The sequence below is a fragment of the Telopea speciosissima genome, chromosome 6 (genome assembly GCF_018873765.1).
Source record: "Telopea speciosissima isolate NSW1024214 ecotype Mountain lineage chromosome 6, Tspe_v1, whole genome shotgun sequence".
In the NCBI taxonomy this organism is placed as follows: Eukaryota; Viridiplantae; Streptophyta; class Magnoliopsida; order Proteales; family Proteaceae; genus Telopea; species Telopea speciosissima.
The window spans coordinates 62436468-62456051 of NC_057921.1; the positions used below are offsets into that span (position 1 = coordinate 62436468).

The 19584-nt window shown below is 41.1% G+C and overlaps 2 protein-coding genes across 3 annotated transcripts in view; one reads left to right on the forward strand and one right to left on the reverse strand.

Annotated features, from left to right (window-relative positions):
• The window catches only part of LOC122663909 (mediator of RNA polymerase II transcription subunit 12), a 29428-nt gene extending 16783 nt beyond the window's left edge, over positions 1-12645 (forward strand). For both annotated transcript variants that reach the window (XM_043859575.1, XM_043859574.1), the window contains exons 11-13: positions 975-3551; positions 11289-11622; positions 11758-12645. In XM_043859575.1, the coding sequence (XP_043715510.1) occupies positions 975-3551; positions 11289-11622; positions 11758-12210 (3364 nt within the window). In that variant the 3' untranslated portion in view covers positions 12211-12645. The remainder of the gene's footprint in view (positions 1-974; positions 3552-11288; positions 11623-11757) is intronic.
• Positions 12646-15764: 3119 nt separating this feature from the next.
• LOC122664337 (rop guanine nucleotide exchange factor 3-like) lies at positions 15765-18716 on the reverse strand. The gene is made up of 8 exons (XM_043860114.1): positions 18175-18716; positions 17664-18078; positions 17455-17571; positions 17226-17380; positions 17069-17140; positions 16655-16945; positions 16144-16479; positions 15765-16054 (listed from the first exon to the last, which is right to left on the reverse strand). Exons 2-8 carry the CDS (start codon positions 17983-17985, stop codon positions 15923-15925), a joined length of 1425 nt encoding a protein of 474 aa, XP_043716049.1. The 5' UTR covers positions 17986-18078; positions 18175-18716; the 3' UTR covers positions 15765-15922.
• Positions 18717-19584: the final 868 nt, after the last annotated feature.

A 19584-nucleotide genomic window follows, 5' to 3' on the forward strand; every position in this document is an offset into this window, starting at 1 on the left:
TTAAAAATAAAACACCACCCCTTCTTCTCCTAATGGTCTCACCACCACCACTCCACTGCCACCCCCCAACCGCAACCGCAACCACCACCACCACCACCACTGCCACCACTTCCACACCACCAACATCACCACCGCCACTACCACTTCCATGCCGCCACCACTACCCCACCATCACCACCACCACCGCCACCACCACCACCACTTCCACGCCACCAACACTGACATCACCACTTCCATGCCACCACAATTGCCGTCACCACTACCCCACCATCACCACCGCTGCCACCACCACCTTACCATCACCCCCACTACCATCATTACCCCACCGCCAGCCCCGCCACCCTTCCCAAAGAAATATAGAGAACCTATTCTCAAAAATTGAACTACCAAATGGATTTTTTTATTCTTGAAATATTTCATATTGATACAACCAAAAAAATTTCAATTTCTTGACCAAAAATCTATTTGTTGACTATTTCATGAAATCAATACAAAATTGAACTAGAAATCATACCAAATCTGGCCTTAAAAGCCAATCATATAGTTTGTAGAACTTTTAATTAGTGTGAATTTGATCAAACGAATTGCGTGTGGCAATGACATAATAGAGACCAGGAGCATAAATATATTCGATATTCTTTAAAATTTTCATGCACTGCATGTCCCCTCGGTCAATAATTGAGCTTTTCCTGTTCCTCTTGTAATTCCTATTTTTTGTGGATGAGATTAGTGTCATGATGTGCCAACTGTGGCATATTTGATTGTGACTACAATCTGATGCTATTCTTTAAGAAATCTCTTGAACCCACATTATTAGTGGACTTCTTTGTATATACAATTGCACAGTACTATTTTGTCTTTGATTTTATAATAATACTGGGCTTGGAATGCTGTGGCTTCTTAGGTTCTTATATATTTTTCACATCTGCATTCCATCTAATATGACTATCTATTGTGTGGAACTTTGGATTCAGGTATGAAAACTTACTTGTAGCAACTGATCTTATTTCTGAAGCACTCTCTGCTGCAATGCATCGAGCTGTGGCAGTCATGGCCTCCAATGGAAGGGCATCTTGTTCAGCAGCCTTCTTTTATGCTAGAAATTTGTTGAAGAAATACGGAAATGTGGCTAGTGTGGTGAAATGGGAGAAGAATTTCAGGGCAACCTGTGATCAAAGGGTTCTTGCTGAACTTGAATCTACACAGTCAATTGATGGTGAAATTAGAATTTCACTTGGAGTTCCTGCAGGAGTAGAAAATCTTGATGATTACTTCCGTCAAAAGATTAGTGCAAGATTATCTCGATCAGGCCCTAGCATGAAAGAGATAGTGCAAAGACATATTGAGGAAGCTGTGCATTATTTCTCTGGCAAGGAAAGGAAACCATCTGTGGTGGGTACTCCAAAAGTTCCTATAATGGAGAAATGGGAAGATGGATATCAAGTAGCTCAAAAGATTGTTTTGGGACTAATGGACTGCATTAGGCAGAATGGTGGTACGGCTCAGGAGGGGGACCCCTCTGCTGTGGCTTCTGCCATTTCTGCTATTGTTGGTAATGTAGGTCCAGCTTTAGCAAAACTGCTAGATTTAACACCAGGCAGTAATTACCAAAACTCTCCATCCACAGTAAGCTTACCAAGTTATGCTCGACGTCTTATACAAATTCACATTACCTGTCTCTGCTTACTTAAGGAAGCTCTTGGAGACCGTCAGATTCGTCTATTTGAGATAGCTTTTGCAACAGAAGCTTCTTGTGCTGTTGCTGGAGCCTTTGCACCTGGAAAGGCTGCTCGCAGTCAGTTTCAGCTCTCCCCTGAAGCCCATGAGTCCAATATAAACCTGCCAAATGAAATGTTGAACAATTCTGCAAAATTTCTTTTTGGAAGGGCTGGAAAAATTGTGGCTGCTGTGTCAGCTCTCGTCGCTGGAGCAATTGTCCATGGAGTTACTAGCCTGGACAGAATGGTATCTGTGTTAAGATTGAAAGAGGGCTTGGATATTGTGCAGTTTGTAAGGAGCGCAAGATCCAGTTCAAATGGGATTTCTCGTTATAAAGTGGACAATTCCATTGAAGTCTATGTGCACTGGTTTAGGTTGCTCATTGGGAATTGCAGAACGGTTTGTGATGGACTAGTTGCGGAGCTCCTCAGTGAACCATATATCTTGGCTTTCTCAAGGATGCAGCGAATGCTTCCTCTTAGCTTAGTCTTCCCTCCTGCCTATTCGATTTTTGCATTAGTGATTTGGAGGACTTACATTCTCAGCTTAATTCGTGAAGATGTCCAATTGTATCAATCATTAGCATTGGCAATTGGTGATGCAATCAGGCATCAGCCTTTCCGGGATGTATGTCTGCGAGATACTCGTGCTCTCTATGATCTTCTAGCTTCTGATGTTGGTGATACTGAGTTTGCTGCTATGCTTGAAATGCACGGTACAGACAAACACTTGAAAACCATGGCATTTGTTCCCCTTCGTGCGAGGCTTTTCCTAAATGCAGTCCTTGATTGTAAAATTCCACAGTCTGCCCCTCCACGGGATGATGGGAGCTGGGCCAGTGAATCAAAAGTGCAACATGCAGAAAATGAGATGAAGCTTCAGGATCAGCTTGTGAATATTTTGGATAGCCTTCAACCTGCAAAATTTCATTGGCAGTGGGTTGAACTTCGGCTCCTTCTGAATGAACAGGCTCTCATTGAGAAAATTGAGGCCCATAGTATGTCCCTAGTGGATGCTATTCAGTCTCTTTCTCCTAATGCTGGCAATTATACTCTTTCTGAGAATGAGAACAACTTCACCGAGATTGTCCTCACAAGATTACTGGTCAGACCTGATGCTGCTCCTCTTTATTCAGAAGTAGTTCATCTTCTTGGGAGATCCTTAGAGGATTCTCTGTTGTTGCATGCTAAATGGTTCTTAGCGGGACAAGATGTTCTTTTTGGACGCAAGTCCATAAGACAGCGACTTATTAATGTTGCTCAGCTCAGAAGTCTTTCAACTAAGGCCCAATTTTGGAAGCCGTGGGGCTGGCCAAACTTTACTGCTGATCTATCAACAGTTAGAGGGGAAACGAGAAAGAAAGAAGCTAGCTTTCTTGAAGAAGGGGAGGTTGTAGAAGATGGAATGGACATTAAAAGGTTGGGAAGAATGGCCTCACAGTCATTTGATGCTGAAGGCTTAAATTCCAGTCAACAGTTTGTAATTGAAAGAGCTCTTGTTGATCTAGTTCTTCCTTGCATAGATAGGAGCTCCGGTGACTCGCGCAACACATTTGCAAATGATTTAATCAAGCAGATGAATGGTATTGAACAACAAATTAATACAGTTACTCGTGGTGCTGGTAAACATGCTGGAGCATCTCCCTCTGGGATTGAAGGTGCTACACACAAAGGCAACAGCCGCAAGGTGCCGAGGGGTGGCAGTCCTGGGTTGGGTAGACGGACAACAGGAGCAGTTGATTCTGCACCACCCTCTTCAGTGGCTCTGCGAGCTTCAATGTGGTTGCGTTTGCAGTTCATTTTGAGGTTGCTTCCAATCATTTATGGAGATAGGTAATGCGCTTGTCTTTGCTTGTCTTTTCACCTTTGTTATTTCTTTTCAGTTCTTTTCTTTCTTGTACTCTTTCCTATTCTATGCTGTGATGTTTAAACTGAGTACCCCTCCCCCCTCCCCCCCTTTCACTTTCACTCTTGCTCTGTGTGTGTGTGTGAATACCCAAAAGGAAAATTATACTGGACGGATTGAGGAACAAAAAAAGGAAAAACTTATACTGGATAGACATAACTCCGAACCCCACCCAAATTTATTTATTTTTGCCTGGACATAAGCATGTTAGGCATCAGGTTATATAAGTTTGGGAGGTTGTGAATCAACTTGTGATGAAAATTTAACCTGTCTATTTATTATGTAATGAGTTTACTGTGGGAGACCTTGGTTACTCTCTGGATCAGCTTCCAAGGATTCAGTTTTATCTGCTGTTATATGAGTGCAATTTGGCTTTGCAATAGCTTCATCATTCATCACAATGTAATGACCACTGTAACCAAAATTGGTGATAAATTTGATCCCTTCTAAGCAATGTCCTGACACCAGTCTAGAGATATTGTAGGAATGTTTCAATGTAGTGTATGGGCCCCTTTTGTTTGTAAGGGAGTCTGGGGTGGGAAACTTAGGGGAATAGGTCTCACACGTATTGTAAAGGGAAGGGAAGGGAAGCAAAAGAAAGTTACTGTAGTATCCCACCCCATGTTTTAAAAACAAAACATGAAGAAAAATACTGTTCACATAAACAGTATCACAGCAGCCTCTTATTTTGCCTTGGTGAGAATATTATTAGAAGATCCTTGGTGGGGACCACATGAGAATCCAAGTTTTGACAAAAAAGAGGATCAGCTGCTAGATGACTTGGAGATCTGATTTTTTTTTGTTATTATTCTCTTAGTAGTACTTAGTTACTGAATCTAGTAGTTTCAAATTTTAGTTAGGTTTTAGTAGTTTGTATATCCCTACTTTCTATTTTTATTGTAATCTTGCCTAAGCTATTAATAGGCCCCTATTATAAGGAAGGAACAGATTTTGAAGAATAGAATTTTCTGGCCAAGCTTGCCATCTATTATGGGAGTAAATCCTTGTTTCAACAGCTGAGATAGCTGTGGGTGAGAGACCCAGGGTGTTGAGAAAGCCCATCCCCCTACCCCCTTCTCTTCTATCCATAGTTGTTAAGGCGCCTAGGCGAACCAAGGCGGGCGAGGGGGCTAAAAAACAAGGCGACACCAACAAGGCGCCAAGGCGACCAAGGCGGCACCAGAAATCAAGGAGTGAGCAAGGCGCCTGGACGCCTAGGCGACGCCTTGACAACTATGCTTCTATCTTCTCCTCCTTTTCCTGTTCGATACATACTGCTGTGCTGTTCCTGTGACTGCAATAAACTATTGTGAAGATACCCTTTGGAGACCAAATTCAATTCCCAATCATCTTCAAGATTTGTTGCTGTTGCACACCATTAATAGAAGGCTGCTACTGCTGGTCTACTCCAATTACTGGAAGAACCTCATTCTAGAGTTGCTGCTGCTGCTGTGAAGAACTAGAAGTCATTCCTCCTTCACTCTACACTGCTGTTGCTGATCTGTGCCAACAATAGCCTCCAACCCCTGCGTATGCATCTGTTCTTCCTTCCTTGCTGTTGGCCATCGAAGGACCACAACTCAGGAATCACAACACCCACTACTGAGCCCTTTTGAGAGTTGCAGCAGGCCATCAAGGAGATCACTCGATCCCCAGTTCCAGACCCCACAGTTGGCTGGATTAAGCCACAGCTCCTAACTTTCTATTTTGGGTTCTTCCTCATATTTCAACTTATAGCCTTCAGCATTGGCTAAAAATTGGAGTGCAGCTTCTCTTCAACCTCATCTCCATTTGACCTGAATTTGGAGATATTCTACCGGCTGGTTTGGTTTGAGATCCTATAACCTTCTAATTATGCCCTTTGTTGCTATTGGAGAGAGAGACCATGGAAGGAGCTGCATGGTCGAGATCTAAGGAAAGGATCCATGTCTGAGAAGAAAGTGTCTCCAATCGCCAGATTTCAGTCTTGAGCTTCGTGCCATGGAAGGAGCTGCATGGTCAAGATCTAAGGAAAGGATCCATGTCTGAGAAGAAAGTGTCTCCACTCTCCAGATTTCAAGTCTTGAGCTTCGATGAGCTTATTGGGTTTAGGGTTTGGTAACAACTCTTGACTTATTCCCCGTCACCATCAGTGTTATTAAGGTCATTCTCATTTCGCCGTTAGATTTGATTGGAGAGGAGGTTGACAGCTTTGAACTTGATGGAGGAGGCAGCAGGTTCGTAGAAGTGGACGACTAGGAATCGTTTATGTCAGCCAGCGAGTGGGTTTGCTGAGTGGATATTGCAATTTGGATCTCAGATGTAAGCAGACCCAATAATCAAATCTGTGGTCATATCTGATATAAAGTAAGCAACTATGTTGTTATGGGAAGAAATCAGATCGATGGAAGGGGGGGGGGGGGGAGAGATGAGATCGATCTTCTTGGGAGGAAGAAGAGAAAAGAAGAGAAAAAAAGAGAAGAGAAGAAATCAGGTTTGAGATACCAATCCTGTATGCACTACTCAACAACACCAAAACTCGTAGAAAAAACTCATACTCAAATCATAGCTAATTGATGGAGGATGTATTACATATATATCAACCTTTTAAAATTCCTAATTTGACTCATAAAAGGACTCCTAACACACTTATACACTCAATAAAGTAAATAAACTCAAAACAGAACTCTATCTAGCTATTATATATCCTAATCTTTCAGCAAAAAAAAATTACATGTCCTTATCTAACTCAAAACATTCAACTGACCTACTATATGGGCTTATAAATTAGGCTTATTACATCAATAAACCCAAATATAAGAAGCCCAAGGTCCATAGAACCCAACTATCTGCCAAATAAAATTATCGGGCCCAATTGGACAATATTTCCCTGGTGTTGAGAAATTTGCCCTCGAGGTTTGTAAAACGGCAGAATCCGCACCACTCAATCGGCATCCACGATCATCAGCTTTGATGGGGCAATGATCCCGCACATCCTCTGACCAACTGTCACGTTCTCTTGATGATCGTTGGCAGACGAAACCCCTCTGATTGGAATTTGATCGTGGGGTTTCGCATCTGCAATCAGACCGTCGATCAATTCCTCGGCTTCAATCTTGATTGGACCATTTATTTCAACTTGATCGCCACTTTCTTTGCCCGCCTTTTCTACCACCTCTGATCCATCTTTTGAAGCTTCTATCATGCTCAACATCTCATCATAGAAGCAGTTGGTATTATTAACAATCTTCCAACAATCTGTCCTGAGATCAAGAAGCCCTGTTTGGAGATCTCGAAGTCCTGCTTGCAGACCTTCTTGGTGTGTACGCATTTCATCAATAATCCAATGGTGTGAATCGTCAACCTCCATGATGTAGCCTCAGGTTAGGCTCTGATACTAAATAATGCAATATGAAAATCCAGATTTGGATCTAAAATCTAACTATGTAAGCATACCCAATAAACAAAGCAGTGATCAGATATGAGATAAAGTAAGCAACTACGTTGTTAAGTTAAGAAATCAGATTCATGGAAGGGGAGGGAAGAGAGATGAGATCAATCATTTTGGGAGGAAGAAGAGAGAAGAAGAGAGAAGAAGAGAAGAAATCAGTTTTGAAAGGACTCCTAGCACTCTAATACACTCATAAAGTAAATAAACTCTAAACTGAACTCTATGTGGTTATTAAGTATCCTAATCTAACTCAAACACTCAACTAACCTTCTAATCCCGTGTACTAACTTTATCCCCATTTTATGGGCTTATGAATTTGGCCCATTACATCAATAAACCCAAATATAAGAAGCCCAAGGTCCATAGGACCCAACTATGGGCCAAGTAAATCTTCTCAGGCCCGATTGATCCAATTGGACAATTTTAACTGCATCAGTGGATGTCACGGTTGCACGTGACCCAGAGAGCTGTCAGATCGGCTTTGTTTGGGCTTCTCGCAGACCTCACTGTCAATTTCAGAACCCTGAGGTCACTGTGATCAACATGGTTTCTGCAAATGTGAATCCATTGAGAGAGCTTGTCTCATAGGTTCTCCCACCCACTCTTTTCCTTTTCCCGAGTAGCGCACTATCGATCAAACATTTTTGACATTTTTATGTGGCTGGGTGCTGCAACTACTGATGCAGATCCTAGCCTCCTCGAATTGAAGAAGCCACCCTAAGCCTAGGGTTTCAGTAGGAGCCTTAGTTTAGTTTATTTTAGTTCTGTACTTAGTTTTTATTTTGTGTTTTTAATTGAACCGCTTTAAATTGGTTGCATCCAATTGGTTCAATTGGTCTAATTTAAGTGAAGTGATTCTATTGGCCAAGAGGTTCTTATATCCTATTGGCTAGTAGAGAATCTTCTTTTATTTTAAGTAGTTTAAGTTGTTTTTAAGTCATTAGGGTCAATTGAGTCTTTTTATACTTTTTGAATTGTTTTAAAACACTTAATTGTACGTCTCCACAATTTTGGATGGAGATTAGAGTTGTATTAGTCCTAGGAATTAGGCCTTTGGCCTTTTATTTAATAAGAGATCGTGGGAGAGGCTCCCCCACCTATTATGCTTTAAAATCGCTTCTTTATGCTGTTGCCATGAATGCTGCTGCTTGCTCTTTGAGAGTGTTCCTTGTGGGTAATATCAAGGAGCCCTTGTGAGTCATATCAAGGGCGAGGGCTGGTGGACTCCGGCGACTCCTTGCATCTTGTAGATCGAGAGGTCCTTTTTCTTCAATCAAGTTTCTTCAAGCTACTGTTGTTGCAGATCTGCACATCCACGTGTTTACAGTTTCTGCAAGGTATCCTTTTCTTCTTCTTCCCCCCATCTAACCTAATCGATCCCACAAACCCTAGCTCCTTCTATAATCAGTCCAGCCCTATTCCCTCCACTGTTTGCTTTCAAATTTTAATCACAGCATCATTGAGTCAACCCTTCCACTCGACTGTAGTCTCAAACCCATCTCCTCAATCAAAACCCTAATCCCCTTCCTTCTCCATTAAAACCTAAAACCCTAAAAATCACCCAGACCAATCCAACCATCCAAATCTGCCCATATTACAACCGAAACACCCCTACACTGCCCTTAACACTCGACCTTGAGCTCCAGCCCTAATTCCAGCTCTAAACCCTAAATCTCATCTCCCCCTTCATTCTCAAAACCTGAAACCCTAAACCTAAATTTCTGAAATTTAAAAAAACTTATTCAAACCTAACCAATCCTAGTTCATTAAGACCTTTAAAATCTGCATATTAAAACCCTATAAACCCCATTACTATTAGTTAACCCTAACCCTAATTTCTGCCCTATTTAACCTAAGCTGCCCCAATCGGCCAGCCTTGTTAGGTGAACCCATTCTCCTGGCTCCTAGTGGGACTTCTCCTACCTAGGACTACACCAACTACTATTTGAAATATCCTCTCTCATGGTTGGTGGATTGGGCTGGGGAGGATTTCGGAGTTGGGATGTATATCGGTCTATCTTTATAGTCTCCGGTGGACAGTTGCAGAGGCCTTCCTCTCTGTCAGTGCACCATTCTCTTGCCTCCCTCTTTGCTCCATGGCTGCAATGGAGAGAGCCATTGAGTTTTCCCACATGAACAGAGCAAGAGTCCCTCCAAATTGGTGGGACTTTGAATGAGGGTGGGGTGGAGAAGACAGCGGAGCGACAGGAAACCCTAATTGTCCGAATCTGTCTGGGAACTTTTTTACCCCATGTATCCAAACACTCTCAAATTACTTAACTTTTGGGAAAAAAGTACAAGTCTCCCATCCCACGAAAGCCCCTGCAAACAAATGGGCCCTAAATGTATAATAACTATAGAAACAAATATCCTGTTATAACTAACAGTGGACAAGGGGTAATGCTCCTCAATGTTACCTCTTTCGTTTGTCATGATCTGGGTTGGAGAAGCCTTTGCATGTCTGCTTGCATTGAAATGGTTATGACTTGTTTTGATTCTGTTCTGCAGCTTCTCTTCCCTTCAACTGACCTCCTCCCCCATATTCCTGAATGACTGATGGCTCTAATGGCTTCAGCTCTGTCCTTGATGTGAACATTAGTTACAAGTCATAGGCATTTAAAAAATGTAATTTCAAAGGTTTTAGGGATGTGTGGTCTAGAAGTTTGTATTAAAAAAAGTAAAATATCTGGAATCATTGTGCAGGATGAGAAATAAATGTTTCAAGCAGTTAATTAGGTTATGAGAGAGAGAGAGAAAAGTTCCCTAAATCTGCTGCTTGTGGGAAATCTACATGGCTAGTTATGTGACGCGCCAATCAAATTGGACATTGTTGATGTATACTTTGATGCTGCCCTTCCCTAACAGTTCGAGCTTTTAAGTGAAACGGTAGTGAACATGGTATCAGAACAGGGAGGTCAAGTGTTCGACTCCTGGAAAGTGCATCGGAAGAGTTTTCTCGACATTTCTTCTCACTTGGTGCCACGTGAAGTAAATGTCACGTTAGCTCCACGTGCAAGGACCATGGGATCTTGTCTTGCACGTGTGGGGGAGTGTTGATGTATACATTGATGCTGCCCTTCCCTAACAGTTCAAGCTTTTAGGTGAAATGCTTCATGTCCACTTCTTTTTGGTCCGAGGCTCTGATGAAAGTCCATGGGCGAAAACAATAATGATTTCAAACTAATTTGGAGCCTGGAGGTTCCGCATATTCTTTCTTAGGCATTTGGAGAATTTTTTGACAATACAATTAGGAAAATGGAAGGTTTATATAAAATGGAATCCTTATACTCTCTCCCCCTACATTCCCTTCTTTATGTATTATAAATGGTTTTTTACACTTCTATTCAATCCCACCCAACCACTCCCCCTTCCCCAAAAGAAAAAAAAAATTAAAAGAAAACTAGGATTCCAAACCAGCACATTTGAAGAATGATGAGGGTTCTAATTTAAGAAAATTAAATAAATATGGCAGCTTTTAGTAGTGTTGGTACTTTATACCAAGGTGAAATTGATGAAGCCCTTGTATTAGTACAGTGAAGACAAATGCATGATGGATGTATCTTTGCTGCACAAGTGAAATACTATTGTCTTTAGGGAGAGGGATCACTGCCAGGCTGCTTGGCTCCTGTACCAGCACAGGGGTCAATAAGAGCACATGTGGGGGCATCCAACAGGGGTAGGATTTTTCATTTCATGGGGGGGGGGGGTGGGGGTGATCATTTCGCCCATCCTGTGTCTGGGAGCAGGCGCCACACAGCCTTGCAACCTTCTTCTTCCTTTGTCTTTAATTTAGTTTTTTTTCCATGACATGATGGCACTTTATTCTGGTATGGGCATTAAGAGTAATTGATTTCTTTCGGATCTATTGAATTTCTTTGATGATCTTTTGACTTTTTGGAGGCTTTGCCGAGTTTCTGAAAGTTGAAATTCTGAAGCTGAAATTGATCTGTTGGTTATTTCTTGCTCTCTTATTTTGTATTGTTTCCCCGTATGTTAGAATTCTAATCCGTGATGAGAAGTGAAGCTATTGTGTTTGCAGTTATGAATGGAGTGATTGTAAATTTTGTTCCTGTTTGTGGTAGAAAGGTTTGAGAAATTAAATTTGAGGATCGTCTTCTTGTTGGCTTGTTTTCTAATAATTAGATTGTCTGATTACGAGAGGAAATTAATCAAAAAAAACAATCAAGTCATATATTCTTGTTGATCTGAATATATCATCTACTGGACATTTTAGGGAGCCAACTGGTAGGAACATGAGGCACATGCTTGCCTCAGTCATACTCCGTCTCCTTGGAAGTCGAGTGGTGCATGAAGATGCAGATCTGTCCTTTTATCCCATTCAGAGAAGTTCAAACAAAAGGGAGCTGGAAGCACGAATGGAAGTATCAGGTGCTTCCCCATTGGATCTTTCTGGAGACAGCCTCTTTGACTGCTTTTTGGCCGTCTTGCATGGGTTACTGAGCAGTTGCAAGCCAAGTTGGCTGAAGCTCAAGCCTGCCTCCAAGTCAACCGTCAAATCTCCTAGGGATTCTTCTGTGTTTGATCGTGAGGTAGCAGAGAATTTACAGGTTCGATCTGGTTGACTTTTTTAATTTTTTAATTTTCTATTGGTCATGATGGGCAAATTTTCACTGAGTAGCTAGGGGAGAATCTGCTTTGAAACAATTCCCATTCTATTTGTCTTCTTACTCCCATTATTGCAGAATGACTTGGATCGCATGCAACTGCCGGAGACAGTACGGTGGCGCCTCCAAGCTGCAATGCCAATGCTTCCCTCTTCCCTTCGAAGCTTCATTTCTTGTCAGCCGCCAGCGGTCTCGACTGTAGCTCTTGCTGTGCTTCAATCCAGCATCTCAGTTCCAAGCGTCCAACAGGGGAATCCAAATGCACCACCAAGGACCCCAGTTTCTGTGGCACGAGCTGCCACAAACTTGCCAGGAAAATCAAAGCTATTCCCATCACCGGACCAAGATATGGAAGTTGACCCTTGGACTCTGTTGGACGATGGGACAGGTTCAGGTTCTTCTTCTAGCAACAGTAATGTTGGTGTTGGTGGTGACAATGCTAATCTGAAGGCCTGTAGCTGGCTTAAAGGGGCCATTCGAGTGAGAAGAACGGACCTTACATACATTGGGGCTGTGGATGATGACAGTTGATTTTTTGTCGGTATAATTGTTTGGCCGTGTTGGGGCTTGGGCTGCTCTCACAATGGCTGGGTTATGAATGCTCAACTTATGCGTCATTGACATGGAGATTGTATCTCTTTGCCCCGCAAGGCCCCTTTGCCTTCCGTGGTAGGGAAAACTGCCATAAGGGATTTCTTCAGAGCAAGGGCACTTGTAAGGAGAGAGGTCTTCCTCACTTTCGGTACAGCTCTGGTTTATATCAGGTAGGACACTAACCTTTGATGACCCCCTTTTTGCTGTCCTCTTGCAGGTGCTGCGTGGAAGGCTGTTGTATATATAGGGAGATAATTGTTTTATTTTTGGCCATTGGGAAAGGAAAAAATATCTCAAGAATGATATGTTTTATTTTTGGCCATTGGCGAAGGGAAAAAAATATCTCAAGAATGATATGTAGATGTTTTTCAAGCTCTCTTTTTCTCTCTCAGGCTTGGCGAAATTTTCAATCTCCTACGTATCTGATCTCTACTCTGCCCAAAATGGAGTATTATTTATTTTTTAAGTCATGCTTTGCAATATTTGCAATTAGGGTATTTGGGAGTTGGAGGGGATGGAGCATCTTACAGTAGGTAGTTTCAGGTAAATAGAAGGTTCTGTTTGGGATTATGGCGTACGCCGGCACTTCTATGTGTCTATCTCTCTCCTCCTTAAAATAAGGGGGTAGAATTGTCTTTTTCATATGGGGAGGAGAGAGATAGGCTCATGGGAGTGCTGGCGTAGGCCACACTCCTGGCCAGAGTTCTTTTTCCCATACAAGGTAGTCTCTAAATATAACAGCTATTAAAAGGGGTATGTATAATTTGGAAGCGAATGTCATGATGGTCGGTTCAAGCTTTGCTTATTGGATCTGAAGTACCGAGAGTGTGAAAAGAAAATAAAAACTGCGAAATTGGTTGGACTGTGTCACGATAACCAGGACCTCAGGCTTCCTTGGATCATGGGATTAAGAAAGAAAGAAAGGAAAGACGGCATACGACTCGCTCTAATCAGGATTTAAAGGATCAGGATCCGGATCAGTCCAGCCCCATTCGGATCTGGGTTGAATCAGCTCGAATTGGTGGAAATTGATTAAAAGAAAAGAAAAAGATATGACACCGCTGTCTGGTCGTTTAGTGCTAGCAGCGCCTACACCAGCACCAGCACAGCACAGCATAGGGGCCAATGAGAGCATGTGTAAGGGGATATGTTGGTATGAGTTTTTTAATTTCACTGGGAGTTGAATGGTAAATTCACATGATCCTGTACTTGTCTGCTTCATGCGGAAAAAAAAAACCCACTCAAAAACCCTAGCTTAAGTATAAGATGGGTCAGAATCAGGGTCGGTTTTCTCAAACCCTAGCTTAGGAAAGGATCGTTAGCATTAAATTTTGAAATAATGACTTCATTAGCATGTACCACTTCTTCATTTTCAAGCAAGAGTTTGCTGGGTTGGTGTGCTTCATATCTAAGTCAGTGCTTGAAGTCGAGTGACAATTTATGATGTCAAATGAAAATTTGGAGATTGCAGTAACTGGAACTCTTCGAGAAACATTCAATTTGTGCAGTAAAGGAATGATCAATAAATGACAGAGATCACCTTCAGTCTGGAACTATTTGTTTTTTTTTTTATTTATTTATGAAAGTGTAATCACACAAACCACACACCAATCCCAAAAGGTTAATCGACTTTTAGGATCGTGGGATGCCAGATATACAGTTTTGAACTATTTGTTGCTACTTAGAGGTAGGAGAATGCATAATAATGTACACATGTATGAACATACATAGGATGTGTGCCGATACAAAAGGGAGTATTTGATTGAACTAGAATCTGAAATATGACTTGTGGTTAATCCTGACCATGTCTTTTCTATCCAATGATCGGAATATGAAATTTTATTTATCCACATAACAAAATAAAATGTGTTGTGACATTTGGTAAAATAAAAAATTGTTGTGACGATAACAATTCGTCATTAAAATGATAAAAATGAATGATTTAGATTTGTCTTGTGATTTCCGAGAATGTCACATACCTTCGTTACATGATTAACTAGGATCAAGATCGTCTCCATGGAGCTCAGTGCCCAGGGCGCGCCCAGAGGGCATCCAGCGGTTGAACTGTGCCGCACACATCTTGACGCACGTCTAGAAATGTGTGCGACACAGCCCAACGGCTGGCAGAACCCTGGGCATGCTAGGCTCTCCGGAGATGAGCTAAATTCGATTAACTACACGTGGTTTTTTAAGTTGCATATTTTCAACATATTTTTCCAATGAGCAAATGTACATTGGATTATTAGGCTGGCCCATAGGAACCATATGGAAGCCCATCACACTTGACGGCCCCCTCAGGTCCACTATGGAAACCTCAATCGCAAGCCGTACATTTGATAACGTCGTCATCTTGGCCGTTCAATTACTGCTAACATATGCCGTTCTGATCAAAGAGACCGCTGGTCCTGATCTTACCACGTGTTTTGCATTTTGACCCACGGAGGAACAGTAGCGTGAGAATGACCGATGACGTCATCGCCCACAGGTTACACAAAAGACAAGTGGAGGAATCTGTTTCGTCATGAACTTCCTTCCTTCCTTCCTCCTTCTCCTTGTAATAATGCCAATGGAGAGTTGCAGAAGGAGATCGATGGTGGGTTTTATGAACTCTAGGGTTTAGGGTTTGTAAAATTACCCATTTCGTGAATTTCTGGGGCCTTCCTTCTCTTGCAACCTGTAAGTTCTCGATTTCCTTTCCTTCCTATTGAATGATCTTTTTTTTGGGTGAATAATCTTATTACTTAATTTTTGGTTATCTAATTTTATTTTTTATTTTTACCCTCTTTTTGGATTTTGAATTTGGGGCTGTTCTATATGGTCTTGGTTTTCTTTCGATTTGAGTTTTTTTTCCCGATTACAGACGCTTATCATCGTTGTTTTCTTAAGATTTTTTCTCCTAGAACTTCAAAATTATTAGATGTTTGCTTGAATTGTAGAAATTGAATCGAAGTTAGATTTCCCGCATCGTTTCATGTAGTTCCAATTAGAGTTGCAGTTGTTTCGATTTGAGTTTTCCTGATTACAGACTCTTATCTTATAGGAATTGGAACTCGAAATTCTGTAGTTTTTTGCGTTGTGGAAGCGATGGACGGGAAAACGGATGACGTTAGTGCAAAAAAGGTTATGTCTCCATGCGATGTCGAAGCTCTGAAGAAGTGTCTGGAGGAGAACAAGGGTGACTACGTGAAATGTCAATCGCAGGTGGAAGCTTTCAGGTCTTCATGTTCTCTCAAGAAACCAAATTCGGTCACTCAGCCCTCTCCCAAGCTCAGACGTGGTTCCATGTCCGATCTTTAAAAACTGGAAAAAGGTGACCCGTACGAGTGGGAACCATAATTATACTTTGCTTTTAATCCCTGGAGAGGAGTAGTATATCCTGTTCTTTTAATTGCAGACATGATTTTTTTCTGAAATCTATTTTGATACTTTCTGAACTGGTCTATTGATTGTTAGTACAATTTAAGCTTAAAATTGGTCAGCCTCGATCTTTGTCTATCAAGTTACAATTACAACTAATTTTGCAGATTGTTACACATTCAAATGTTCCCTAGTTCATGTGATGCCTATAACTAGAGAAATCTCTTAATATACAAAATTGAGGTTGGAGAAGAGAACTGGATTCAGATGTCAACTTTAGAATCAAACTCTTTCATGGTTTCCTCTGAACTTGGTGTTTCATTAACCTGTCTGCAGATAGCACGCCCTCTGTCCAAGTGACAATATTGAATGCTAAACCTTCCAACACTCTTGAGTAGCTCTCTAAGATTGCTTGCCCTATGTCCTGCAAGAAATGATCTCTATTCAAGCCCTTATTGACATTTTAACATAATTAGATATACAGAGAGATCAAGCTAAGCTCTGTGTACTTACCCTATTGTATTGGATTTTACTTGTGTCCAAGGTTGTCTGGGATAGTTCTGGGAACCTCTGCTTTAAGCATAGCAACATGCTTTCTGCTCTAATGGCTAGTGTGTAATTCTTATCTCCATCATCCCTTATATCTTTGAACATATCCAAGGAGGGTTTTGAGTGTTTTATGCATGTTTTGAGCCTCCATGTGTACATTGAAGCTTCCACCCGGTCTGCAACCTCTAGAGCTTCATGTTCTGAAGCTATTTTTAGGCAATCAAGAAGATAGTCGGGGGAAAATCTATCTGTAGCGTTCATATATCGGTAAATTGCATCTCCAACGCTGGCCTTTCCACTCTGGCAACAAGAATCAACATTAGCGTAGGCGAAGATGGTTTTATACACTCATGCTTAAAACTTAATTCAACTGATCCTCTGTGGATCTTAGGAGACTTGGAAGGCTGAGAATTGAAGATTAAGAATCTAACTGTTATTTTTTTGGCTGTGCCATTGGATTGGCAGGGTGTCTTACCTTTGGAAGCGTTGCCAAGTATGTGTCTGGAACTTGCATGTCAACAAGAATGGTATTGTTGATAGCCTTGGCCGCCTTGTGAATCTGAAATGTGCTGTTACGTTTGTGTTGCAATTGCTTTCTGGACTTATCAGAGAGGCCTCCTGGAGGGACACATGGTACCGGCAACCACCATTTATCCTCTTGTCGATGAATAATTCGCCGAAATGACGCAGAATGAATTTCATTTGCACCAAGCTTTCCCTGCTCTGCATACCAGAATTCCTGGTTCTGGAAACTATCCAATATTTCCTGTGGAAAGGATTTCTATCATGGTTTTGCTCCAAAAACCAGAGTTTACCATTTGCGAAAAGAAAAATTGTTTGCTGCAAGCCAAGTTACTGGGGAAATCAAGGTGGAATGACATTTTCTTACCAAGAGCATTGTGTCCAGCTTTTGCAGTGCAGGGAGGTTCATACAAATATCTGATCTGGGTGTGCTTGACATCTGATAACAATTTAGTGTCTTAGAATGAAAGAAACAGAAAGCAGTGATTGTGCCAAAGCATGAGCTATGGATGCCAAATTCTTACCTCGACAGCATCCTCATCTGGATGGTTGGTGCAGGCAGGTACCAATTCAACTATGTAATCACATATGGATGAAAGACATGCCATCTCTCTCTTCCACATAGACTTCTTATCAGAGGGCAGAGGTTCTAATCTCAAGTTCTGACCAAAAACAGTAGCTGCATATAAACATAGAAGTAAAGGTTAAAGGGTTGAAACAAAGATCTTGACTGGTTGAGTATCGCAAACATACCATAGAGGTTTGTTATAGCATTTGAGATTGCAACTGCTGTGCAGACACCCTTCCCACCTCCGGACATGTCTTCCCCCAGCAAAAGCTTTGAAAACCTTTCCTTCATCATTTCCATATCTGGGGAATTCCAAATAGTAATTAGCCTATTAGGATACATTGGTTGTATGAGTATAAAGAAGGATTATAACAGAATTTACAGACTAACCAACCTGCGTCTGTAACTTCTTGATCATTGTATTTCTTGTCTACGACTTTGGAGTGGTTCTTCATTGATGATCTGCCGAGGTTAGTCTGATTATGGGTCAGAGATTTTGAACTTGAACTTGGCCAGCCTGAAGACGAGCTTTCTTCAGAAAAGGAATTGTCATCAGTGTGGATTGAGAAGGTTGAGGTTTCAGAGTTGGTCCGGCAGTACTTGAATGAATCACCACTCGTTGTAGAGTACACAGGTGTCTCTGTTGTTTGATCCGTGGAGGGAGACGGATGATAACGCAAAGCATAACTCTCATCAGGAACTGAGAAACAGGCCATCTAATTGGTCTTTGGATCTCAGTTTGTTTGATCAAAATCTGCAGTGTTCACAAACTATAATGTCTCAGCAAGCTAGCAGGAACTAAAATTCAAGATGGGGAAGACTAAAAATTCATGATTCCTAGACACCCTTTGTTTAAAAAAAAAAAAACTTGCAAATTGAGTAAGGATATAAACAAAAAATTCAAAACCATGAAGAACAAATTATAAAGGAAAAAAGCTATCACTGGTTCCCTTTTATCCATACAACTCAACTAAGTTGCTGTTGAATCTGCAGGTAAGATTTACAGCATAAAGTAATCTCTAAAAGCTGAAGCAACGGTATTTGAAAACTTAAGGCAACCGTTGCAAAAGGAAAAGTGAGTCCAATTTGTTTCCCTTACCTTTCTCTCAGATTTGAATTCCCAACGCAAAACGTGTCCAATGACCGTTTGAAACTGCTCCCTCCTAACTCCTATTGAGTCCCTTTTTCTTCTCTGCTACCTTTTCTCCAGAAGCCTTCAAACGGAAGATTTCCATTCTCTCATGATCAAGGAAAGACACAAATGCTGATTATTTGATCTCTGGATTTAGTTCTGGCACTGGAATGTCACTGACCCATTTGGCCATTTCCAAGGTTGCAAGCATTGGCCATGGATTAAGAGGTAGAGACAAAGATGACTTTTGGGTTTTCTGGAAGACACTTTTAGCTCTTGGATGTGGTCCAAATAGAGAGTAATCTGATAGCACTCGTTTCTTATTCCTTTTATCATGTTTAGAAAACACCGAAACGAATAGATATATGTGGAGAAATCTATAACCTTCGAACGTGTGAAGACATAGTATTAGACTATAGATATCTCAGCTCTTCTGCAATTATTTATCTGAAATTCTTTAAAAATTTCCTAGTATTTGTCTTCTTCAATATTATATCTTTGGAATTAAAAACAAAGATGAGTCAAGCCATGGACTTAGGTATCGGTACTCGTATTGGTCTCAGTTGATACTAATATGGATTGGTCGTATCAGACCCAGACCAGATCAAACCATTTTACCCTTTAAAATATTGAGAGGTATTGGTGGCGGATATCGATATGAATCGATTGATACAGCCAATCCAATACCGATACCTGAAACCATGATTCAAGTGCATAGTTATAAGTATCAGTATCAGTCTCGATCGATCTAATCCGTATCTGATATGTTTCGATCCATACACCAATACAATATACCGATACTTAGAATCGTCATTGCATCGGTTCCAATCAAGGGCCTAGATCACCCTCATTTTCTTATAACCCAATTAATCTGACTAAAGATTATATTTTGTGTGATCAAATATTTTTGTTAGCTGTTTAATGAACTCATTTACAGAAGATATGAGTTTATATTGAGAAACAATGAGAACATGGCGATCGTAGTTGCATGCTTGTGGAGCCATTTAAAAAAGATGTGGTTGGTAGTTTGGTCGGAAGGTAAAGGTAAGCTCAAGAGGAGGCATGTGGCAGAATCGTAGAGTATAATTCTCAGAAATGATTCTTAAATTTTGGTCTTCATTCTCTTACAAATGATTTAATATATGTGATTATTTTTTTTAATTTAAAGTTTTGGTTTCTTAAA